Below are 26,385 nucleotides of genomic sequence, written 5' to 3' on the forward strand. Positions count from 1 at the left end.
AGCCAGGAGAGTGACATCAGCGGTGATCCCGGGCCCCTCGCGCGGGGATTGGTCGAGACTCACTCACCCTGTCGCGCGCGCTGAGCTCGTCTCTCAGTCAGTGTGTGTGTGTGTGTGTGTGTGTGTGTGTGTAAGTGAGGGGAACCGAGGACCGAACGGGCGATCTCTCCCGGTCCTCCTCCGGTACAGCGGCATCATGGGGAACGCGCCCGGTTCGTCTCTGGAGGAGCTGAACGCGTGCGAGTCGCACCAGTGGTACCGGAAGTTCATGACTGAGTGTCCGTCCGGTCTGCTCACGTTCTACGAGTTCAAGAAGTTCTTCGGGCTGAAGAATCTGTCAGAATCCTCAAACGAGTACGTCACGACCATGTTCAAGACCTTCGACATGAACGATGTAAGAAACGCATTTATTATTTACTGGTGTTTTTTTTTGTTTTTTGTTTTGTTTTTATTGTTGGATATATATATATATATATATTAGAAAATATACTTTCTAATATATTCAATTATTACTTTTTTTTATTTTTATTTTTTAGGAATTATAATTTTAGCTCAGAATATCCACCCTGTTATATCTGTTTGTGAAAGTAATTCATGTTTGTATTTAAAGTTCTTTTGCAATTATTGTTTCCAAACTAAATCCAGTTCAAACTAAAGTAATGACCCAGGTAGCAAACAGACGTTGGCCCAACGTTGGCCCGACGTCTGTTGTTGTGTTGGGCCAACGTTGGGTGCTGACGTTGGCCCAACGTAATTTTGTCCGTTGGGCCAACGTTGGGCCAACCATGTTATTGGACGGCCAGCAGACCTTCTGCCAACCTAAAAATACCTTACCAACCTTGTGCCAACTTAAAAACCACTAAAACAACATTGGGCCAACCATGTCATTGGACAGCCAGCAGACCTTCTGCCAACCTAAAAATACCTTACCAACCTTCTGCCAACTTAAAAACCACTAAAACAACATTAGGCCAACCATGTCATTGGACAGCCAGCAGACCTTCTAACAAATTAAAAAATATAGCCTATTTTAACCGTCTGCCAACTTCATAAATAGTAAATCTGCAAACTTATAAATAAATAGGCTTTACCTACCTTACACAAAAATTTTAGATTGTGACATGGCCTATTCATTGTTGAATTGCATTAAGAGACGGCACAACAGACAAACTGAATTGGTTATAGAACCTATTTATTGGTAACAAAATGAACTTACTTATTGCAGTTTAATGCAGTTAACAACGTGTTGTGGTGCTGTTGTTGGAAAAACTACAGCAGTTAATAGATAAATAACACTCAGAAAACAAAAATGTTAAAACATCTCCACAGTCCATTATATAGACATTATATACAGATACATTCTGCAGATTTTCATTCTGGATTTGCAACGATGAGTCGATCGACAAAAAAGTAGAAACAAACTACACAAAGGCAGCGGAAAAAATGCAAAGAAAAGTAAAACAAAGTCAAGAAATCAACAAGGAACCAAAAAGTGACAAAAAAAGGCGGCAAAGAAAATGCGGAAGAAGGCCAAAAAAAAACCCAGCTGAAAACTGAGAAAATGTGCAGATTCTCTTCCGTATTCTGCAGAGTTTTTTTGCAGATTTGAAGCGAATTAGAGATTGTGTGTGGCTCTGATGATGAAGACAGAGCGGAGGAGGAGAAGTAGCAGCATATACTCCTGTAAAAAACAAACATACAAACAACTTTTTAGAACATTTAAGATGTGTTAAAAATTTAAAAGTTTTCTGCAAGAAATTTTCATCATGTTTGGGTAGCAAATTTTTTATACATCTTAATGCAGTGTATGCCTAGTAAAGATGAAATACACCTCTGTTTAGTGGTGGGGGTTAGACAGAGGAAGAAAAAACAATCATTGGAAGACACTTACATTCACTTTCACAGCTGCTGGAATCTGCTTGAGGCATCTGCTTTTCTGTGTTAAAGGGGTCATATAATGGTACATGCACTTTTACAAGTTGGTTGTACTGAAATGTGTGTTGGCAGTGCCTGTACACAACCATCATAAAATTATAAAAATCCATCCAGTGTTTTTTATTTTTTATCTTCTTATATGTTTTCCCGTCTCAAATCAAGCCGTCACAAGGTCGGACGACTTGTTGATTGACAGCAGCGTTTCAACACAGACCCGACCTCGCTCGTGAGCGAGCTGTCTGTCATCATAGTCCGCGCGTCATTGTTGATACTGGAGCACTGTCTATGAGCAGAATGGCGTCTAAGCGAGTGTGGTGTTCTGTTCTTGGGTGTAATAAGGAACACAGCATCATTTTGATGTTCCTAAATCCGTACAGCTGAAGACGCAGTGGCTGAGTTTTGTTTTCAAAGGGAATATTCCCCACGATCAACGTCAATGCTTTCATGTTTGCGCGAATCATTTCACACACCAGAGACTGCTTTACAAACGAGGGTCAGTGACGTTATAAAGCTGGTTTTGCTAAGAAGCTGCTCCTGAAAAAAGGATCGGTACCAACTATTCGTGTTCGTGCTGCACCTCCAGAAGAAGAAGTGAGTGTAACGTTTTATTAACCTTTATATTAATCTTTATATTAATCTTTGCAAATTGCTTGCACGCTTCACAATGAATGTGGCTGTTTACACTCAGGGTACATTACGGCATGTTTTCTATGTACGACGTTCTCAATATAATTCATAATCCCACGTTTATAATGAACAACGCGTTATGGTTATTGTGTTATTATTAAAAACGGTGTACACGCAGAACAGAGGGGCGGGGTCAGCAAAGCTCATTATCATTTAAAGACACATGCACTTAAACGGCGTGCTGAAAACAGCTGTTGTTGACCAGGTAAAATGAGTGTTTTCTTACAATACTAATGAGAATTTTTAATTAAAGTATATTACAAACTTTTAATTTAGACCCTAAAGAATCATATTAGTTTGTACAAAAATGGCATTATATGACCCCTTTAAAGAAAAAATATAGTAATTATCAAAATGTAAATTACTTAAAACTTATATATGAATATATATATAATAATTAATAACATATTTGATCAGCCTTAACCCTAAAGGGCTTGTGTACCTTTTTCTGTTGCTCTTTTTTTTCTTCCTCCATTTCTGTCTCCACTATACTTCAGCCAGGTTTTTATTTTTTCCTCGGCTTCCACCACTTTTGTTCCTTGTTTTTTGGCTGCATCTGTCAGCATGAAATTAAAGAAAATTAAACAGAGAAAGGGTTAGCAGACAGATCATATCTGAGGTGTATTTTGTTGAGTTCTGTATGATTAGTGGATTAATTGGCATTCTTTCTTTGACTTGCATTGTATTTCATTCAATGACACATTATGTGAGACTGTAAGGGGTTGTTTCCTCTTTTGCCATTTCAAAGTTATGTATAAGGTTTGAATGTTTGAATGTTTTTTAAAACATATCACCTATGACAACTTTTGCTAGTAAGAGTGTAGAAAATGGGCTCTTCTGTCCTCTCCCTTGCCAATTAAAATTGTTGGCCAACTCATTGGTTATTATTTCCCTCATGATTCTGTGGACAATGTCTTTGGCAGATGTTCCACCCAAGCTGGTAAGATATCTTGTCTATGAAAAAAAATCATGTGTTAAGCAGCAGTAAATCAGGTCTAGATCTCTACATATGTTAGTATTCTTTTAAGTGAAGTAACAGAACATCATTAGAATTTACCAGAGAACGTTGTGTGTCTCTGTTTGACAGCCTATCCTCCAGATCTTTTATGCCTGTCATGCTCCTTAATGGAAACTGAAACTCCTCATTTACAACTTCAGCTGCATTCTCTCTTCGCATAATGGCCTGAAGGAGGAGCGTATTCTGCCTGACTTGACTAGGGGTGTGCTCAAAATATCGATTCTTAGATACATACCGATATAATAAAAAAAGATACAGTATCGATATTCTAGCCCTTAGTATCGATACTCCGCCCAGCCATTAGGCGGCGCAGCGGCGCCCGCGAGTTTCAAAAAACTCATGGAAAATGTCGAAGATTTTATTACAAGCTTTTGTTACAATCACTTCCCATTACGTTAACGAGGAGTGGGAACTGATGTCGCACGTTTTACAAATGCGAGCCATGCGGGGTCAAACATTGCAGAGTTATTGAAAGCGGCGCTGGAGGAGTGGGACCTCGTATCCAAAGACCCAGCTATTGTGACTGACAACGCCGCAAATATGAGCGTCGCAGCGGAGCTTGCCGGTATGTTGCATTTCAGGTGCTTCGCTCACACTTTAAACCTTGCCTCGCAGCGTGCATTGAAGCTTCCTGCTGTCGCTCGTTTATTGGGACGTGTTAGACGGATATCCACCTTTTTTAAGATTTAATAAGAAGTTAATAATAAGAATAAGAATAATAAGAAGATTTTGTGCTTGTGTGAGCTCAGACTGTACCCTTGGAAAGTTAAATGTTGACTTGTGGTAATTTCCAGATTAATACAATTTGTGTACAATTAATCAGAGCACTTAAAGTTGCAAATATTTAAGCAAAATGCACTTTGTTATAATGCACTTTTGTCTTTAATAAATTTTTGTTGAGTAAATGTGTTCAGCATTAACTAATTGGCTCTGGCCCATGTATTTTTATTGAATCGTATCGAATCGTGTCACATTGTATCAAATCGTATCGAGACAGCTCTGTATCGAGGTACGTATCGAATCGTGACCTGTGTATCGAGGTATGTATCGTATCGCCAGGTTCTCCAAGGTATACAGCCCTAGACTTGACCCTTTATCTCTTCCAGCATCTGGTAGAGCCGGAGTTCTCTTTCTGAATCAGACAAACATACGATGAAACATTATAACCAGGGGCGCCACCATCAATTTTGGGCCCTATGAAAGAATATGAGGTTGGGCCCCCTACCGCATCCATTCCGTTAATAAAATCGATCTCTGGGGCCCCCAAAAGTGTCTGGGCCCTTAGAATCGTCCTAACTTTCCCCCCCTTAGCGGCGCCCCTGATTATAACTACACAGAATTGAACATATAAAGAGAGAGAGACTGCATCTCTTCTTTTGTTGTCTTTATCATAACATAACTTTTCCAGCCTTTTGTTGAATCCATCCAAGCTTTTATTTGAGACGTGTTGCTGGCATTAAATTCAAAATGTGCTTACATTTACCATAAAATAGTCAAATTTGACATTTTCAACATTTGATATGTTGTCCATGTCCTTTTTTCAGCTAAATATGATTTTCCAAGATTTGGAATTTTGTTTTTATTTTGGTTGTAAATCAAATAATTTTTTTATTGTGGTTGTAAATCAAAGCACATTGATATTAAGGCTAATTGTTAAAAGCAGGGCTTAAAAGGTGTATCATTTGAAAATAGTACAACTTAGCCAGGCGAAGATGGTTTTATTCTCCTTTTTGGTTAAATACATTTTATTTTGTTCCTTGAACAGTTTCTAATCCATGTTAGAGACTAAAAAGGTAATTACTAAAAACTCCTTAAAAAAAAAAAAAAAAACTATTGTAAAAGGTTTGGAATAATTCTACGTACCATCTTGTCTTGGTTCAGGGACTGTCACAGCAGGTGCTGATGGTGCAAATGGTGGTATGGCTGGCAAGTTCAGGCTTTTGGCTCCATTACTGCAGAATTTTTTTTTTTTTGGTCTTTCCATTGTCTCTGCATATGGAACAGTAAGAAACAGAATAAGTACAATGTACAATACATTGCCAAACATCACAACATTTACTTCCATCCAGAGCTGCGATCTTATACAACAGGAAAGTGACCAATGTTCAAAAGTTCCTTTCAACATATCGTCCCCTTGAAATGAAATATAGTTTACTACAACTCAATTTTGACAGAAATGTCAGATATAACCTTGTACTGTGATTTCCTAACTATTAGCCGCAGTTTATACATTTATTTGCTCAATTTCTTCAGGTTAATACACGAGAGCAGTTAATATGATATTAATGTTTTTTTTAACTTGCATAAAACACTCTCCTGTGGCTTATACACAGGAAATTACTTTAATTAATTCTAAGGGGACCATATTCCCAAGTCTTGGATTTAAGGAATCTGTGGTGACCAGATATGTTGGGAAATGATGCAATGACCACTGTATGTTTTGGTCTGTAGTGTACCTGTGTGGAGCCAGCTTGTTGAGGCCTGCACTGGAGGTCTTCCTGAGGCTGTATCAGATGTAAATCCATTTACATATTTTGATGATGGTCTGTTGGACACATTAAGTGTAATCAATTTTTTAAAAGCGCAGTGCAAATAAGCAGTAGGCTATAAAAGGAGAACAGAGAACAGAGGAAACATACACTCTTTTCCGTACACTGTCCTCATCAGTAGACTCCAAACTGTTGCCTTTACAAAACTTCACCAGCTTTCTTCTGGCTTTTTCATAGGAATCTAAACATAGAAACAAACATCATCACTAAGCTTATTATCTGAACATTTGAAAAGAACTACTTGGCATAACTCACAAGGAGCATCTTTTAATTTTTGAATAGTTATTTCTCTTTATTTCTCAATAATAATGAATTCCTCAAAGACTTACCATACTCAGCCACCCATTCAGTTATATATTCGTCCCATTCTTCATCAGGAGTTTCATTTTTTTCAACCGCTTTTCTACATTTTGTACCGTTATATGGGGGCCAAAAGGAAATTTTTTTGTCGATGCTCAGCCAGTCACTTGGTATCACCTCTGTCTCATTCTTTTCAGTAAAAACAACTATAGAATACATCTATAAAAAACTAAAAAACAATATATCTAGTGTTACAAACTATATACATTTATTGAAGCTCTATTAATTACCCAGTGGAAATCTATCTAAACTAAAATATTTCCTAGTCTTATTATTACTATTCTTTTATGATACATTTGTCAGATGCCGGGGGGGAATCAAGCAGTATGCAGTAAAGGATATGCCACAAACCCATCCTTATACTGTAAAAGAAGGACTTTTGAAACAGTCTGTGTAGGAACAATAGTCAATGACTGCCCGGGTTGTTTCACAAAGGATATATCAAGACTTGATGAATCAATGGGATAGGTGAAAAAAGATGACTTGTTTTGGAATTTAAGAGACTAGATGCGATGCTTCCTTGTCTTTTAAAATGTTTTTCACAATATAAATATCTCCATTGAACAGAATATAATTGTCTCCCTCTGATAAACTAATTAAAGTTCCACCATTTACATATTTCTTATACTGTGTAAACTGAGATGTCACATTGTATGGAAAAGGCCCATTCTTATGTTCCTGGTAAAAACCATCCTTGCACACCCTTATTTTAGTTCTGACACTTGCTTTTTCTGACAATCTCCTGATGATCTGTTGAAGGGGCTGGGTAGGGGTCCTTATCAATTTTTTTAATGTGTAGAGGAAGTTCTCAAATGGGAAAGCTGCGAAATTATGCAGCACACCAAACTGCCTTGCATCATTGGCAAGATGTGTCAGCCCGTGTATGTTATACACAACGTAATTACCATAAACAGATTGAAAATGCTCGACAAATGTGATCAGTAACTTTTCAGCAAAATCACAGTACTGGAGACACAGTGAGGGGCAGCATAATATTCGAATGGCTACATGCAGAAGCATAAAATTGTGGTATAGAGCATTCGGCAGATGGTCTTTCAGTGCTACTGGACCAGTGTACAGGAGAAAAGTTCTGAACTCTGTTGCTTTCCACCTATCTACCTCAACAAGGGATCTCCCTTTCCGTGCAAACTCTCTGGGGAGTCTCATGGCAAAGGACATAAGCACTGCAGAAATTAGGCCTATCTGATGAGCACCTAAACGAGTTGGAAGTGGTCCCCTCATCCAAAACCCTATCAACTTTCTCACAACGCCAAGAAAAACCAGGTGCATAACATCTAATGGAAATTGGGAGACCATACCAATTCCAACCCTTGTCAACACACTGGTCCCTTTATGGTGAAACTCATCGTCTTTATTATTAAAAGACGTATCTGTCCGTAAAGGTGAATCGACTTCAGGAAAAGTCATGCGATTTTCCGCCCATGTTCCCTCCTGTGTGCATTTTTCACAGCCGTGGTATGCATTGTGGGCTTTAATGTTTTTTACGAAAGCCCTCGCACTTGCATCGCAAACAAAATTTGAAATTTTTATATCTACACATTTGCCAATTACATCCACACCCTCTAATTTAAGCTTTCCATATTCATTCACAAATGATTCTAGGAACAGATTGACATTCTCTGGTTTTTTAGATCCAAGATATAAAGCAATGACGAATGGTTGTTTTGTTTTGTCTTCCTCTACCAAGCCTAGAATGGGCCAGAACTGCTTATTGCTGCTTTTGAACAAAGGTAGTCCATCAATATTCACTTGTAAATGAATGGCCTGTGGGAGAGGGTCTATCTGGTTTAACACATGCCTAATGCCTTTCTCAATTCCAAAATAATGCATGGTGCCACCAGCAATCTGCTGGACCTCATAATTAGTTGGAGTGCCTAAAAGAGTGCGGGCATCCTTTGGGAGATATGGATGATATTTTCTCAGGATGCCCAACAGCCCATTTAGATGGCATTGTGGAATTTGGCTGTCTATTGCCCAACCTCTGAGCTCCTCCCCAAGACACTCTGCAGACTCAACAAATTCATCATCACTTGAGTCTGTTTCTGTCAGAGCATCTGACCAAAATCCATCAATCACGTTATCGTCAACATTAAACTCAGTCTCTAACTCGTCTGATACATAGGACATGGGCCAATCAGATGCAGCATCTGACCACACATCATCAGCTGGGGCGTTTTTTTCCAGGCATATGTTTACATCGGCTGCGTCAGATTCAGCATTGACGTAAACCTCACTAACGTTAAGGATATTGTAAGCCCTCCGCTTTGCCTGACGTTTAAGTGTTCTGTCTGAATAAATGTTGTTTGCAGACATAGTTAGTATGCTGCCAAACAAATAACTAACGTTAATTACAGTTACTACATCTAATTTCGATTCTGTTTAATCTAGACTACGAAAGCTACAATGCTAGCTAGCTAACGTTAACTGTTGTTAGAATCTAGCAGGCTAACGGTAAGTTAGATGCTAGCTGTCGTTACATTGAATGTAAATTATGCTGGCTAAATTATAAGGCTACATTTACATCTGATAGCTAACGTGAAGCCATAACAATGCCTTACAAGATAACAGATTGATTATATATTAAAACAATATATTGAATCGAGCAGTTTACCTTGGACTGGCTGGATTAATGACTGAAGTGACGTCTAGAAGAAGGCTAACGGTTAGAAGATAACGGTAATTCTAAATCACGAGAATGAGCTCGCGCCTCAGCTCTTCTGACGTGAGTGCGCGCGCGCGGCCGGTGAAGCAGTCGATTCTGTTCCCTTCCGGAATTCCTGTTCCCTTTACGCAATCATACTACAAATCATGCGTAGTTGCCGCGTTACCATCAGGTTACCATACGTACCGTCAGAATTGATACGACAAGAAGCACAACTGGATGTACGGGAAGCCAAAAGGTTAAAAAGGTATTATTTTTTAATAAAAAAGTTAAAGCGAGTTTTTCCTGCTCTGTCATTTCAATCTAGCTTATTTTTTTTTTATATTCAAATTTAAACCGTTATTAGCGATTTCAATGTAATGTTTATTAAGGCTTTGATTAGTAGCCTAATACTCGTCTAGCTGAAGACTATTTGAACCACAATCACTTCACAATTTAATGTCACATTTTATAAAATAAATAGGCTACTTGTTTTGAAAGATTGATTTTCGAGTAGGTTTACCAAAGGGAAAATGAAGGGGAAAAATAAACTCCAAAAACAATGGTTTCATATTTAGTTATTACAAGAAGCACATTTGTATTCATCTTCCGTGGATGGATTGCCAACACACTTTAAGTGGAACCATCGCCCACAGTCATCACAGGCAATCTATAAATAAATAAAAATATATAAGATTAACAATTTTAAAAAAGGGGGTTTAAAGCATTGGTCCATTCATGATTACTTTTGAGTATGCTACACCAACCAAAAATGCTTAACCATATTTACCCATACCCATAAATACATTTAAATTATGTGCACTCATGAAATACCAGTCTCAAATCCCATGCACATCTGTGGACAAGCTTACACATATTGGGATGTACTTGGGCTCCTGCTTGATGGACAGTCTGCTATATTGGCACTGGGCACACTGCAAAACCTGATGTTCAGAAATAAGCACATGAGAAATACATTCAAAAACATAATACATTCATATGTTTCACAACAAAGTTAGAAAGGAATAATTTAGGATTTACCCATTTATCAATGTCCACCCCCATTCCAGGCCAGTAGAACCTCGCTGAAATGGCAAGCTTGGTTTTTTCTGTTCCACAGTGTGCTCCAGGGGCTGGCATGGAATTCTGTAAATATTTCGTTGGCCTCTTTTTGGCCAATGACCACTTTTTTCCTCGAACCCATACAATTTTTTGAGGAGATGTAGTAAAGTTGACCATCTATTGAAATAGCTTTATTGTTAGTAAAGTCTAAACAATAACCACGGAGGTTCTGAATGCCTAATGAAAGAAATAGGATATTTTAAACTAAAATTGCAGGATAGGTATTTTATGTTCTATTTGCCAAGAAGGCTATAGTCCATGGAAAAGTATGTTTTTTTTGTTTCTATCAAGTCTTGGTGTATTACTATACCTCACTCCTGTCTGTGGAGTTATGTTATCTTCACTTTCAAAAATAATTATAATTTAGAATAGATTACTTACCATGAATTTGGAAATTGGAGCAACGTCTGCGAATCACATATTTATGGTCTTTTTTTTTAATACCAAATGGATATGTGCCTTGAGTTTTATAGCTCATGATTTCTTCATATATTTTTGGATCCATTGTTGGAATGTGCCAGCAAGAATAGAAATTCAGGTGACAATGTTGTGTGGTCATCTCCCCAATTTATAACACCATTGATTAATTTGATTAATTAAAGCAAATTAGTGCCCTCAGAAATTTTTAATGAATTAATTACTAGAATGTTATGTTGCACCCATGTATCTTGCATGTGAAAAATATTAAAGAAAAATAGCAATATGGTTTTATTCATATTTATTTATTTATTTATTTTCATACAGGGAATATGAAAGGTGTCACCTGAAAATGTGTTTACCTTTTGACAATAATATGATGAACTCTTTTTTTTTTATGTGTATTTTGGTGACATTTAACATATTAATACATTTTGTATACTGTTTACAAAGTTGTATTTCATAAACCTGTCATCTCTGACGTTTTGCAATCTTTATAAATAATACAGACATAATAATGTAAAGACAATAATATGAGGCATTGAGTTTTTGTTTTGACAGAAATATTACTGGAGTGTGAGAACCATTTTATTATGCTGACAATTGAATGTTGCGCCAATGCGTTTGGCCTTTTTCGCTTTCCGTACTTCCAGTTGTGGTTTGATGCATCTTCTAGGCATGCGCAGACATGCCTCTTTGAGGGGGAACACAAATTCCTGTAGGGAACAGAATCGACTGCTACACCGGCGCTCTCTGCTCGTAGATTAAATTATTCGTAAATTAGTATTATTTTTTTTATTTTACTTTTACTTTACAGTAGCGATGGATACTCTATTTTTTCATAACATATCCTATTTATATTAGCCCATTTCCATTACGTGGACGCATCTGATGAGTTTTATCGAGTTGATGTCAGCGCGCGCTGTAGGCATATTCATATTTTGCCGCTATGTGGAAAAAATCCAGCAAAATGCACCGGCGCGTTTGTCGACCCCAGAGGATTAACTTTAGCCTAACCATAAATTGTGATGATATATATGATCACTCACATCAAGACGCCGCGGCGGTGGTGGAGTCCATGCAGGAGGAGCAGCGTTTGGCACTGCGTCGCTTCTCAGCGCGAGCTGTGTGGAGAAGCCCATTTCCACCTCTATTGCGTTGGAGAAGCAGTCCCGCGTAAAACTCAGGTTGCACACTTGAGCTCCACTGACGCCTAATTTCCTAGTCTGAAAGCTATGCCGTCCAGCAGTGCTGTTGCAACCAGCAACACTACACCTACGTACCCTCCTGACCACTGTACTAAATACAGATTAATCTACGCTAACTTGAAGCTATCCTAACTGATGCAATACTATGCGTGGTAGCCTATTTTTTTACAGTCTATGGTGGTACTAGCTCGTACCAAGGGAGGGCGTGGTGAGCTGGAACCAGCTAACGTCACTTTTTAGTACCGCTTACGTCACGCAGCACCGTGTACCAAAACGTAAATTATAGTTCGCCTCAAAGTTTTTAATTTGTGTATTTATTTAATTTGTATTATTTCTTCCCCAAGCTCATAAAATAAATTTCGGTCGCACATATATTGACAGGGTCGGTCGGAAACCGGAACCAAACAAAACATTTTTTTTATGCCTAAGGGAAAATTGATTTAAGACCAGATGTAACGTTTACAGCAGACTGTGTGTCACAGCACTTTATGAAAGATCCTGGACTTTACACATTCAATTATGCATATATTATATTTTGCACATTATGCAATGGTTTGCACATATTTTGTCTTGGTTTTGTATGTTATTACTTATACTGCATTTATACAGTAAACTTGTTTAGCATAAACTTTAATAATAAATAAAGTACTTTTTAGGAGAGATTGAACCTGTTAACTAATTTTACCCACTTATGCTACATATTCAGTTTAACGCAACATGTGAATGTAGAGGTAACGTTATCCATTTTTACTTTATGTAACCATCTTTTGTCATACGATGTCCTGTCTTTTTTTTTATTTTATTTTTTTTAATCTTTAATAAATACATTGTTCTGATTTCACACATTTGATGCATTGTATTGCTTGGAAACAACGTCATAAAAAGGAGCCAGACACTCTTTTCCCCATGTTTACTGGGAAGAATGGTAAAACATGAAATGCTGCATGCATATATTTGAGGGAAGTGGTGGGCCATTGCAGCTGACCACACCAACGTTGGCCCAACGTTGTATTTCTGTCAGATAGATTGGGCCAACGTAACCAACCAATATTGACGTTGGCCCAACGTCTGTTTGCTACCTGGGGATGTAACTGGTTATGTGAGCGATAGGATGTTATTATTTTGTCCACTCTGTTATCACTTTTTCCATCCTGTTTAGCATTTGTTTTTTGTTTTGTTTTTACAATAATTTCATAGAATCGGCAAAATACATAAAAATAATAAAGTGAAAATGAACATTTACTGGAGTATTAATATCGCAGTACTTTAAAAAGTAAACAAAAACACCTTTTAGGCATTTGTATCTGAAAACGAAAAAAGTAAAATTATGCGTTTGTGAGAAAGTAGGTCGAATTCTTGCACAATATTAATATTTTCTGATATTTTCTTAACTGATATGCTTTTAAAGGTACACAGAGCCAATAAACTACAACCATAAGTGTTTGAAACGGTTGTTCATTTGTCTCTATAACAGGGTGGACATTTGTGATCCTCCATTTCACTTATTTTGCTTAATAAATGGTGAAATTTATTTACCTGAGCTTGACCAAACAAAATTGATTTTCTACATGATTTTATGATGGCAAAAAGACACAGAATACCAGGACCGGCCCAATTATTATTAATGACAGTATTAATAATAGATAACAGATATTTAAAAAGTTATTGATATTTCATTGTAAGTTACGTAGTTTTGTTTTCAGGAAAGTAATGAATTATTTGATATTTATAGCAGGAGTTTCAGGTAATTGTAAGTGTAAAGTCAGCATAAGTGCTGATATACCGAGGGTTAAATGAGGTGCGTTTCCTCACGTCCCTTCAGCTGAGGATTGTGGGTAATGAGATATATACATTAATACGGTAAAGTCAGCTAAACAGCAGCACTGCACAGGTCAGAGATCCTCACTGAATCCCATCAGAGCCGCTAATCTGGTTAACTGAGGGGTTTGTGTCCTCAGAACGAGGCTTGATTTCTGAACACGGCTTTCATTTGTCACCAGAAAAAAGAATTGATTTTCAATATAGTTCATTCTATGTTAAAATGCACTGTATGAACATAAAATGATAGAATTATAATTTACTAGTGCAAAATCAGTTTTTGTGTGTGTTTTTAGTAGTTGTTGGTTTGGTGTGTTTGAGTGCTCATTGGTACAATTACACAGCAAAAGTACAGTGACATTTTTATTTGTGCACGGTAGAAAGCAAATACTGATACTGACATAATGACACAATAAATGTGGAAAATTGAACTACAGGATTCAGGGAGCAGGATACACAGTGAACTCCGAGAAAACTAGTGGTCGACCGATATTGGTTTTTTGATGGCCGATGCCGATATCTTAGAGGGCAGGGTGGCCGATAGCCGATGCCGATATCTTAGAGAGCAGGGTGGCCGATAGCCGATGCTGATATCTTAGAGAGCAGGGTGGCCAATGGCCGATGCCGATATCTTAGAGAGCAGGGTGGCCAATGGCCGATGCCGATATCTTAGAGAGCAGGGTGGCCGATAGCCGATGCTGATATCTTAGAGAGCAGGGTGGCCAATGGCCGATGCCGATATCTTAGAGAGCAGGGTGGCCAATGGCCGATGCCGATATCTTAGAGAGCAGGGTGGCCGATAGCCGATGCCGATATCTTAGAGAGCAGGGTGGCCGATAGCCGATGCCGATATCTTAGAGAGCAGGGTGGCCAATGGCCGATGCCGATATCTTAGAGAGCAGGGTGGCCAATGGCCGATGCCGATATCTTAGAGAGCAGGGTGGCCGATAGCCGATGCCGATATCTTAGAGAGCAGGGTGGCCGATAGCCGATGCCGATATCTTAGAGAGCAGGGTGGCCAATGGCCGATGCCGATATCTTAGAGAGCAGGGTGGCCAATGGCCGATGCCGATATCTTAGAGAGCAGGGTGGCCGATAGCCGATGCCGATATCTTAGAGAGCAGGGTGGCCGATAGCCGATGCCGATATCTTAGAGCGCAGGGTGGCCGATAGCCGATGCCGATATCTTAGAGAGCAGGGTGGCCGATAGCCGATGCCGATATCTTAGAGAGCAGGGTGGCCGATGGCCGATGCCGATATCTTAGAAAGCAGGGTGGCCGATAGCCGATGCCTTAGAGAGCAGGGTGGCCGATAGCCGATGCCGATATCTTAGAGAGCAGGGTGGCCGATGCCGATGCCGATATCTTAGAAAGCAGGATGGCCGATGGCCGATGCCGATATCTTAGAAAGCAGGGTGGCCGATAGCCGATGCCGATATCTTAGAGAGCAGGGTGGCCGATAGCCGATGCCGATATCTTAGAGAGCAGGGTGGCCGATGCCGATATCTTAGAGAGCAGGGGTGGCCAATGGCCGATGCCGATATCTTAGAGCGCAGGGTGGCCGATGGCCGATAGCCGATGCCGATATCTTAGAGAGCAGGGTGGCCGATGGCCGATAGCCGATGCCGATATCTTAGAGAGCAGGGTGGCCAATGGCCGATATGAAGCCGATATTTGTATTATATACTTTATATTTATTTTAATCAATATTTTATACATTTTAAATAAATTAGAAAACCAATCTTTAAAATAAACGTGCTTATACTTTAGATGGCAACTTCTTGAATCTGCAATGAGTATTTTTCACAAATAAAGTAATTGTTTAAAAATATATGAATATGTGAATAAAAAGGAAGTAAACACTGTAACGGCACTCAGTAATCTGGTAATTTCGTGCGCACTGGTAATCATATTTTTTCAAATAAAGACAAGGTAACGCTAATATTACATACAGCACACAGTGAAATTATATGAATATGACACAGTGGGCAACTGGATATAGCACAGCATATTTTAAAATGAAGGATTTAAAGTGTTTCGATGGCGTCTCCTGAAGCTGATCTTCTGTTCGCACTCACTCACTTACTTCGCACGGGCCGACCGTCACTCGCAGTCACACGTTTATCAGGCTAAAAATGCACACTTCACAAGATATCACAGCTGGATTCCATTAAATCTGCAAGGTTTGTGAAATTAAATGTTTATTAGATATTCAGATATTTGTTTAAATGACGTAGATGCGCATTTGCTGAATGTTGACGGTAAATGAGAAAGTATTTTAGCCTGATTGTTTGCCTTTTCTGTTACAAATAATATAAAAGCAACACTTTACTTTTCCGCTTACCATTTACTTTCTTTGTTTACCAGTTCTGTCTAACAAAGTATTAGATATGACTGACAGAGATCGTAAACTAATGAAGACGGAGAATGTGAGTGAGCGCTGTGTGATCAGGCTCTGCCGTTCTCTTCTCAGGCGCTGGTGTTCTCAGCGCCGCCCGTCAAAATAAAAGTCCAGAGCGCCGTCCAAATAAAAGTCCCGCTTCCAACACATCGACCAATCAGAAAAACTTATCGGCCGATGCCGATATTTAAAAAATGTCAAATATCGGCCGATATATTGGCCTTGGTACTTTGTCTGACTGCATTGTGCCAAGTGTAAAGTTTGGTGGAGGGGGGTTATTGTGTGGTGTTGTTTGGTGGAGGGGGGGTTATGGTGTGGGGTTGTTTGGTGGAGGGGGAGGGTTATTGTGTGTGGTTGTTTGGTGAAGGGGGGGTGATGGTGTGGGGTTGTTTGGTGAAGGGGGGGTGATGGTGTGGGGTTGTTTGGTGAAGGGGGGATTATGGTGTGGGGTTGTTTGGTGAAGGGGGGTGATGGTGTGGGGTTGTTTGGTGAAGGGGGGATTATGGTGGGGTTGTTTGGTGAAGGGGGGATTATGGTGTGGGGTTGTTTGGTGGAGGGGGGATTATGGTGTGTGGTTGTTTGGTGAAGGGGGGGTGATGGTATGGGGTTGTTTGGTGAAGGGGGGGTGATGGTGTGGGGTTGTTTGTTGGAGGGGGGATTATGGTGTGGGGTTGTTTGGTGAAGGGGGGGGTGATGGTGTGGGGTTGTTTGTTGGAGGGGGGATTATGGTATGGGGTTGTTTGGTAAAGGGGGGTTATTGTGTGGGGTTGTTTGGTGGAGAGGGATTATGGTGTGGGATTGTTTGGTGGAGGGGGGATTATGGTGTGGGGTTGTTTGGTGGAGGGGGGATTATGGTGTGGGATTGTTTGGGGGAGGGGGATTATGGTGTGGGGTTGTTTGGTGGAGGGGGGATTATGGTGTGGGGTTGTTTGGTGGAGGGGGGATTATGGTGTGGGATTGTTTGGTGGAGGGGGATTATGGTGTGGGATTGTTTGGTGGAGGGGGGATTATGGTGTGGGGTTGTTTGGTGGAGGGGAGATTATGGTGTGGGGTTGTTTGGTGGAGGGGGGATTATGGTGTGGGATTGTTTGGTGGAGGGGGGATTATGGTGTCGGGTTGTTTGGTGGAGGGGGGATTATGGTGTGGGATTGTTTGGTGGAGGGGGGATTATGGTGTGGGGTTGTTTGGTGGAGGGGGGGTTATGGTATGGGGTTGTTTGGTGAAGGGGGGGTTATTGTGTGGGGTTGTTTGGTGGAGGGGGGGTTATGGTGTGGGGTTGTTTGGTGGAGGGGGGGTTATGGTGTGGGGTTGTTTGGTGGAGGGGGGGTTATGGTGTGGGGTTGTTTGGTGGAGGGGGGATTATGGTGTGGGGTTGTTTGGTGCAGTAGCAGTAAATGAAGAGATGTCTTATCGATCACAAGTTCAGTATGGTGTACCACAAGGCTCAGTACTAGGACCGCTGCTGTTCACTCTGTACATGCTACCATTAGGAGATATCATTAGGAAGCATGGCATTAGTTTTCATTGTTATGCCGATGATACTCAGCTCTATGTTTCTTCACGCACTGATGAAACTTTAGCCTGGAAATCCAGACCTAAATCTAAAAGATTAATGGTCTGGCGTCGACTATATTCTCCGTGTTACTTCCGGTTGAAAGGGAACGCTGGCGCGTGTGGCTGCCGCTCCTTTCCCGTCAAACAATTATTTTTAATGTTTAAATACATATTATTCATGTTTTCTATCGTAATGTGGAATCGCGCAACAATCATTGGACTACTGCTGCTATCTTTGAGTGGTTGCAGGACCCAGTACTTACACAATTGTGATACTGTTATTTGCGTGGACTACGCTACAATGGCCATAAGGTACACTTCTCGCCAGCTGCTGAACCTTAATGGGAAACATGTTTTGGAGACTGAACCTCGCGCACTTTGCAATAGCTATGGAATTCTTCGACCAAAACGCTACCTACATCGATCATCACGATGTGGGTATCTGGGTTCGTCACAAGAAAATGTATTTTATCCAAGAGCCTTACGTAAATCGCTGATAATGCCATGGAGACCAACAAGGGCTGATTTAAATAATTTGTCAGTTATACGTGAGGAGGCTACACTTGGCATGGCCGTTTCGGTGCAATTGTTGAAATGTGCACTGATAAATGTGCGCTCAATTAATAACAAAGCCCTGACTGTATGTGACCTAATCATGGACCAAAACTGGGATCTCATTTGCTGCACAGAAACTTGGCATAAAGAATCTGATGGACTACTTTTTAATGAACTGACTCCTGAGGGTTATGGATTATGTGATCTCCCGCGTTCAACGGGTAGAGGAGGTGGTATCATTGTGCTGTATAAACAGCCACTTGGACTATCTTCTGTGGATATTCCTTCTTTTACCTCATTTGAATGCCTTGCTTTGAGTGTCTCTTCATCGTCTACGGTCATTGTGGCTGTGTATAGACCTCCCAAGGGTAGCAAAGAATTTACATCTGATTTTGCTGAATTAATATCGGTGTTGATTTTAAAATATCAAAAAATTCTAATTCTTGGTGATTTTAATATTCACATGGACAAAATAGATATCTCATCAACAAAAGACTTTACATCTTTATTAGAGTGCTTTGAGTTACATCAAGTTGTAGATTGTCCCACGCACAACAAAGGGCACATGTTAGATCTTGTGATTCAAAATGATACACTTGTGTCTGGGTTGTCTGTATCTGATTTTGGGCTATCTGATCACTTAGCTATACTATTTAACTTGGAGCTACCTGTTATACCTGCTACCACTTCCCGTATTATTCATTACCGTAAGTGGCGATCTATTGTGCCCAAAGACTTCTCTGACTTTATTCACTCTGCTACTAGCTGTATCCTACCATCTGATGCATTGGAAGACAAAGTAAATATGCTGCACACAATTCTTTCATCCGGCCTGGACACCTTTGCTCCTTTGAAGTCACGTACTGTATCTTTTAAACGGTCTGCTCCGTGGTATAATGACGACCTGCGTGCAATGAAAACTCAGTGTCGCAAAATGGAGCGCAGGTGAAATATGGTGTACCTCAAGGTTCAATTTTAGGTCCTTTGCTTTTTAGTCTTTATATTTTTCCTCTTGGCCAACTTTTGAGGTCTCTTGGTCTTGATTTTCATTTATATGCTGACGACACCCAGATATATATTCACTCAAAGCCGGATGTAAATGTAGCTGTTACTCACCTTTCTAACTGCATTACAGAAATCAAAAATTGGATGACTGTTAATTATTTATGTCTAAATAGCAATAAAACCGAGGTGATGCTCATAGGTTCGACTCACCAGTTACGCAAAGTAACATCTGTAGCTTTAAATGTGGACGGCTCAGACATACAGTTCCAATCTAAATTAAAAAACTTGGGAGTAATTTTTGATTCTAACTTAACATTTGACCTGCATGTACGTAATACTGTTAAAGTTTCATTTTATCATCTTAGAAATATATCTAAATTACGACCCATGCTGCCTATTTCTGTAGCAGAAAAATTTATAAATACACTGTTTTTTTCTAGAATTGATTATTGTAATGCCTTGTTGGCGGGAGCATCTAAATCTATTCTGAACCGACTTCAGTGGGTACAAAACTCTGCTGCACGTATTCTGACTAAAACCAGACAAAGAGATCATATAAAACCTGTTTTAGAGACATTGCACTGGCTGCCTGTTGAATATCGTGTTGATTTTAAAATTCTTATGTTGACCTACAAGGCGTTAAATGGACTCGCTCCGCAATATCTTTCTGACCTCTTAGTACCGTACTTTCCTTCACGTAATCTTCGCTCAGCTGACGCTGGCCTTTTAGTTGTCCCGGTAACGCGCCTAAAAACAATGGGGGATAGGGCGTTTTCTTCAGTCGCCCCAAAGTTATGGAATTCCCTGCCCTCCCAGATTAGAAGTGCTCCATCTTTGAAATTATTTAAGTCATCCCTTAAAACGTATTATTTCAAAGAAGCATTTGGGTGAAACGTGATTGCTGTGGTTCTCCATGTGATATAATTTATATTATTTTACGTTTTGTTTACTGATTTTAACTTGTCTTTTAGGTTTATAACATTGTTTGTATGCATGTTTTGTAATAGTTGTATACTATGCTGATTTTTCTACCGTGGTTTTATTGACTATGTAAAGCGCTCTGAGAATTGACTTTTAAAAGCGCTATACAAAATAAAGTTATTATTATTATTATTATAATGAAAATTGCCCAGCTCGAGGGGCGGCACCAAGCATGCATTTGAAAATCTCGCTGCACGCAATTGTATAACACTATGACCAATCACAACAATAAACCCCATACGCTTAGCTACCAGCGGAGCTCACTGGTAGATTATACTCTTACCGTATCCGGTCGGCAAAACAGCAAAAACGTCCTTCTTGCAAAGGAACGATTCGAGTGGCGTCTTCTGTTCCTGTTTTATATAAAAAGCCAAGTCTAACTCGTTCATTGTAGTGGCCAAAGCCGTTTCAAACAACTAGTGTTCATCCATAGCCATCTTGCAATGTTTACTAATGACCTCGACGTCACAGCGCTGTCATCATCTCGCCTCTGGCCCACCTATATCAGATAACCTGATGTGATTGGTGCAGCTCGGATACAAGGGCATATTTAATGAGCATCATTACTCGACACCAGAGTAACTCGCTGAGCAAATTAAACTTGTGCTCTTGTGAGAACTCTGGATTACCAGGGTAACGAAACTTACCAATTCACAAAATTAACGGAATGCATAGCTGATATAAAAAATTGGATGACTAGTAATTTCCTACTACTAGATTCTGAAAAAACAGTAATAATCTAGAATACTGTCTAACACTTGATGGCTGCTCTGTCAAGTCTTCATCGTCGGTTAGGAACCTGGGTGTGCTCTTTGATACCAATCTTTCATTTGAAAGTCACGTGTCTAGTATCTTTAAAACCGCATTTTTCCATCTTAAAAATATATCTAAATTACGCCATATGCTCTCATTGACAAATGCGGAACAATTAGTTCATGCGTTCATGACATCAAGGCTAGATTATTGTAATGCTCTACTGGGTGGTTGCCCTGCACGCTTAATAAACAAACTACAGCTGGTCCAAAACACAGCAGCTCGAGTTCTTACCGAGTTCTTACCTGCCAACACTTTTTTTTTTTTTTACCTTTATTTAACCAGATGATCTCATTGAGATTTAAAACCTCTTTTTCAAGAGAGACCTGGCCAAAATGGCAGCATATTAAAAGTGCATAGTTACAAATACGATCACCAAGCATACGCACAACAACAAGGAACATTTAACCCTCTGGGGACCAAAAACGCGCCCGCGCGTTTTGCTCGTTTTTTTTTTTAGCAATGAAAAATAAACACTAAATGCTCTGTTAATTTTGATCTTTCATTTTCGTGTAATACATCAATCGATCCTGTTCAGTTTCTATTTTTTTTCTGTATACTCACAATAAAAATAAAGTGTTTTGCTTTTTGACAAATAAAGAAAAATTAACATGATGCTATTTCTGCCTTCTCTCTGCCAGTAAACTCCCATTTGAAACGCGTTCGAAAATGATCTATAACTCCGCGAAAATTCAGTCAAACAGGCAAACAGACCCACGGACATAAAGCTTGAGATCGCAGCTTTTAAATGAAGTCATTTATATAAAAAACTAATATTATCAGCTTCTGTAATCTGTATAAAAAGAGAGCGACTCCAGTCGAGCTCATTACGAGCCATTCAAAAGTAATTTGACCACGCCCCGGAGAGCGCGTGCTATTCAAACGCAAATTCTGAGAACCATTTCAGAGCTGTGAAACGCCCACATCAGCTGTAAACAAAGAGGCATAATATAGCCTACCTTATGGAGAAAAGTTTCCGTGCTGATATGAGGAGCAGATCCCGCTGAGGAGTGAGGTAGGCTAAGTTATCCTTTCTCAAGTGTTAATGTGGAATAACGTTATGGAATAACGTTAGTGTAGGCCTATGTAAACAAAAAGATGAATCGCGTTTCTGTGAGATGAATGAAGGGTACATATTTGTAAAGACTGTTTAGCCTAAATATGAATCGCGCGTCTGTGTGTGAAAGAATAAACTGCTTTGCTAGAGCCTACTGAGATGAGTAAAAATCGACTGAAATATGTTGAAATAAAATGTATTTGTATAAGCAACGTATTAAACTGCAAATTAACATTTATAGGCTATGCCCTAATATTTCATAAAAACAACGTTACAGTCAGGCGAAGTATGAAAGACAACATTTTGTTGACTAGATTTGGGTACAGTTTTTACTGTAGAATATACTGTCACAGCAAATAAGCTTTTCTTCTCACATATATATAAAATACTATTTTGTCAAAAATAAAGTCATAGACTAAGATGTTCCAATGTTGGCTATATTCAAACTAATGAATACATATAATAAAATGTAGGCCTATAATCTTTTTTTTTTTTTTTTTACAAAGAAAGAGTACTTTTTTGCAGAAATATTGCTGAAATTGTAATTATTGTTGTAATTGTAACCTTTTTAATAAAATAGCAAAACATATTTACAAGATAGATGTAAGCAAAATCTTAAATGGTCAATATAAGTCTTCTTCAAAATATATATTTTGTCCTTGCATTGTGGCTCAGTCAGTGTCACACCTGAATGAATGGCTAATTATGCAGAGTCATTATGCAGAGTGGGTGGGACTAAGGTGTAAACTACTCCTCCCCCTCGCATATTGGCTTTCCAAGCAAAACCTGTTTTACACCATTTAAATCAATGTATTTTTTTTTGTGAACTATAAAGCAAGACTATTTTCACATAATTTTGAAGCTAGAACTGAAAGGGACAACATCCATTAGTCAAAAGTCTTGTGGGCACATATTTTGTATGAGTTTTGTGGTCTTATTTCAGCAACTTTCATTTTTATTTTTTTAAATAACCACGCATAAACATTATTCTCTTAAAAATACAAACATCTACATACATGTTGCTCGCATATTATGGTAGGCCTGTTTGTGCTATATAGAGTGAATTTACACCTTTGCCATTAACATGTTTATAAATAACTGAAAAAAGCACAAATGTCAGAACATCTCAAGGGCCCCAAAAACAGCTTGGTCCCCAGAGGGTTCAACAAGATCCTCAAGATACATAAACAAACAACATCAGACTACTTAAAAGTACAATTTATACCTACCATAGGTTTAAACGATTTAGTTATTTTAAAAACAGTAACAATAATTTATGGCATCACTGCACTGGCTCCCTATTAAACATCGTATACATTTTAAAATATTGCTGATTACTTACAAAGCACTAAATGGTTTAGCTCTGCAGTACTTGAGCGAGCTCTTAACGCATTATAGTCTTAATAGGATTAAGAATGGGAAGTCATTAAAGTTAATGTGATGTGTTAAAAGTTAATGTGAACTTTTGGCAATATAGTGTATAAACAGATCCATGTGTGGTCCAGTATAATAGTTTGATGTGTGTGTGTGTGTGTGTGTGTGTGTGGTCAGGACGGCTGTATAGACTTCATGGAGTACGTGGCTGCTCTGAGTCTGGTCCTGAAGGGAGGCGTTCAGCAGAAGTTACGCTGGTACTTCAAACTCTACGACATGGACGGCAGCGGATGCATCGAGCGCGACGAGCTGCTGCTGATCTTCAAGGTTTGAGGACGTGATTCTCTTCAGCGCTCCTGCTGGAGGAACCAGATTAAACCAGTAACACCCTCTATCTGTGCTGAACATCATCTTATGATGACTCTGAGTCTGTGTAAGAGGATCCTCAGGACTCACTGAACTCACTTTCATCCGCTGTTGTTTTTCTGCTTCAGGCCATTCGAGCCATTAGTGGAATAGAGCAGGAGGTTTCAGCAGAAGAGTTCACTGACATGGTGTTCGACAAGATTGATCTGAATGGAGATGGTAATCTATCTATCTATCTATCTATCTATCTATCTATCTATCTATCTATCTATCTATCTATCTATCTATCTATCTATCTATCTATCTATCTATCTATCTATCTATCTATCTATCTATCTATCTATCTATCTATCTATCTATCCATCCTATGCTGTAGAGTCACAGTGCTGCTGTAATCAATAGGGTAACCCTAACTCAGAGATTAGGCTCTAAATGAGTTCAGTGATTCAGATCAAATGATTATTAAAACAACCAACACCACCTTATCATCTTTTCTCTTTGTTTATCTTGCTATTACAACTCAGTTACAGCAGCCAAACAAAATCTAATGTTAATAATTTAAGGGTAAAGAGCCCAACTAAACCACACACTGATCATCATAATGGTGACTTTACAATTGTGATTTTTCTCCTTTGGTGATTCAGCTTGTGAACATCAGGTGTCTTCAATAACGCTCAATTATCACTCAATTAATCACTTATTTCATTAACTTTAACACTGCTTCAGTGTTCCTTTAACACTCTTATTTGAAACACTTTTAACACTCTTGAGTGTGGTCTCAGATAAACTCCCAGAAGAGTTCATTTATCACTGGAGTTTTTGCAATGCGTCTGTCTTTCTGAATTAATGCTAATGCTACAGTATAAATCTGTAACTGTGTGTTTAGGTGTTTTGTCTCTGGATGAGTTCATGGAGGGAATCCAGGCGGACGAGGAGCTCTTGAAGATGTTGACCCAGACTTTAGATCTGTCTCATATCATCAACAAGATCTACAGCGAGATCAACTCTGAGCAGAAGGTCACCTGACCCAGACCAGCCCGAGATCATGATGAAGATGATGATGATGAAGATGAAGATGATGAAGATGATGACGGTAGCGCTGGCTCTGGTTCTGTGAGCGGCGTCTGGACTCGACTGTTGAGTGAAGAGGTTTAAACCCTCGACACATCAGATATTAACAGGATTAACTGTGTCGGACTGAACTTTAAGAGCCAACAGCTGATTATTCTCCTGTAATCTCACAGAATTACGTTAGTGAAACTAGAGCAAACCCTTTAAGTGCACTTATGTATGTTTCCTCTGTTCGAATCGTTCCTGTGAAATACAACATTTCTTCAGCCCCGTGATGTTTCTCAGGGGAATCACAATTGTTTTTATGTGAAAAAAAACTTTCTGTATTATATTTTGTAGGGCACATTTATAATGTTATTACTCTTTACAAAATAAAACATGAAACGTGTTCATTGTATGCAGAATAATAGCCATAAACAGCCTAAAAATATGCGACATGATATATCGAATTGACAATCAATGCAATTTTGTATTTATGTCCCAAATATTTGTAATAAAATTATAACTTTAAATAAAATACATGTAAAATAACGCTAATAGTCAGCGTTACTTTTGTATTATTTATATTAAAGTATTTATTAATATTGTGAATTAGCTTTTATTTTTATATTTTCAGGTTTAGTAATTTTATGTTTTTGTCATAATACTAATAATTCTTATTATTTAAACATTTATATATACCTCTATTTTTTTATTTAATTAATTACACTTATTTATTTTAGTTATTTGCCAAGTCAACATTTCTAATTTTTCAAAGTTTTTATGTAATTTTTATGCTTTATTTTAATGAACAAAAACGAGTTAGATTTAGTTAACTAGACTGCTAATAATACATGTAGTGTCAGCACTTTCTTACAGGGAATATATTAAACTCTATTTTATATTGCACTTTTAAAGAAATCTTAAAGGAGAAGTTCACTTTTAAAAAAACTTTTGCTGATAATTTACTCACCCCCATGTCATCCAAGATGTCCATGTCTTTCTTTCTTCAGTCGAAAAGAAATTAAGGTTTTTGATGAAAACATTCCAGGATTTTTCCACATATTATGGATTCCATTGGGACCCAAACGGTTCAAGGTCCAAATGACAGTTTCATTGCCGCTTCAAAGGGCTTTAAACGATACCAGACGATGAATAAGGGTCTTATCTAGCGAAACGATCGGTCATTTCAAAAATAAAATAAAAAGTTGACGTTTTATAAGCACAAATGTTCGGCTTGCTCTGTTCTGTGATGCGCGTTCGTGACGTCACGTAATACGCAATTACGTTGAAAAGGTCACGCTTGAAAAATTGAAGAAAATGTTCTTTTTGGCTTTTTAATATTAAAACACTCAGGATGCGCACACGAAATGGGCATTTTAAACGATAAACTGACACAAATACATTTGAAAATGTTTATATGGTCCTCCTTCCGCACATTTGTAAACACATCA

General features: G+C 38.8%; 2 protein-coding genes and 1 long non-coding RNA gene across 3 annotated transcripts; 1 reads left to right on the forward strand and 2 right to left on the reverse strand.

Annotated features, from left to right (window-relative positions):
* The first annotated feature begins 86 nt into the window (after positions 1 to 86).
* On the forward strand, positions 87 to 25,484 carry LOC309476270 (guanylyl cyclase-activating protein 1-like). Its single transcript, XM_082139553.1, has 4 exons — positions 87 to 394; positions 23,693 to 23,842; positions 24,010 to 24,100; positions 24,768 to 25,484. The coding sequence occupies exons 1-4, from the start codon at positions 197 to 199 to the stop codon at positions 24,905 to 24,907; spliced, it is 579 nt and encodes a 192-aa protein (XP_081995679.1). The 5' UTR covers positions 87 to 196; the 3' UTR covers positions 24,908 to 25,484.
* LOC309476415 lies at positions 1,175 to 3,823 on the reverse strand. The gene is made up of 5 exons (XR_014198122.1): positions 3,680 to 3,823; positions 3,417 to 3,576; positions 3,065 to 3,178; positions 1,892 to 1,936; positions 1,175 to 1,681 (listed from the first exon to the last, which is right to left on the reverse strand). It is a non-coding gene; the product is annotated as an uncharacterized lncRNA (long non-coding RNA).
* On the reverse strand, positions 4,720 to 7,038 carry LOC309474863 (uncharacterized protein; the record flags this gene model as incomplete). The annotated part of the gene is made up of 5 exons (XM_082137480.1): positions 6,519 to 7,038; positions 6,280 to 6,370; positions 6,097 to 6,185; positions 5,504 to 5,629; positions 4,720 to 4,772 (listed from the first exon to the last, which is right to left on the reverse strand). The coding sequence occupies exons 1-5, from the start codon at positions 6,706 to 6,708 to the stop codon at positions 4,720 to 4,722; spliced, it is 549 nt and encodes a 182-aa protein (XP_081993606.1). The 5' UTR covers positions 6,709 to 7,038.
* Positions 25,485 to 26,385: the final 901 nt, after the last annotated feature.

This window comes from Leuciscus leuciscus (assembly GCF_965113295.1).
Source record: "Leuciscus leuciscus genome assembly, chromosome: 15".
In the NCBI taxonomy this organism is placed as follows: domain Eukaryota; kingdom Metazoa; phylum Chordata; class Actinopteri; order Cypriniformes; family Leuciscidae; genus Leuciscus; species Leuciscus leuciscus.

Excerpts from the sequence above, each read along its gene's own strand:
- LOC309476270 (XM_082139553.1), top strand. The coding sequence starts at position 197 with ATGGGGAACGCGCCCGGTTCGTCTCTGGAGGAGCTGAACGCGTGCGAG. Across the intron at positions 23,843-24,009 it reads AGCTGCTGCTGATCTTCAAG|GCCATTCGAGCCATTAGTGG; the intron begins GTTTGAGGACGT and ends TTTCTGCTTCAG. Across the intron at positions 24,101-24,767 it reads GATTGATCTGAATGGAGATG|GTGTTTTGTCTCTGGATGAG; the intron begins GTAATCTATCTA and ends CTGTGTGTTTAG.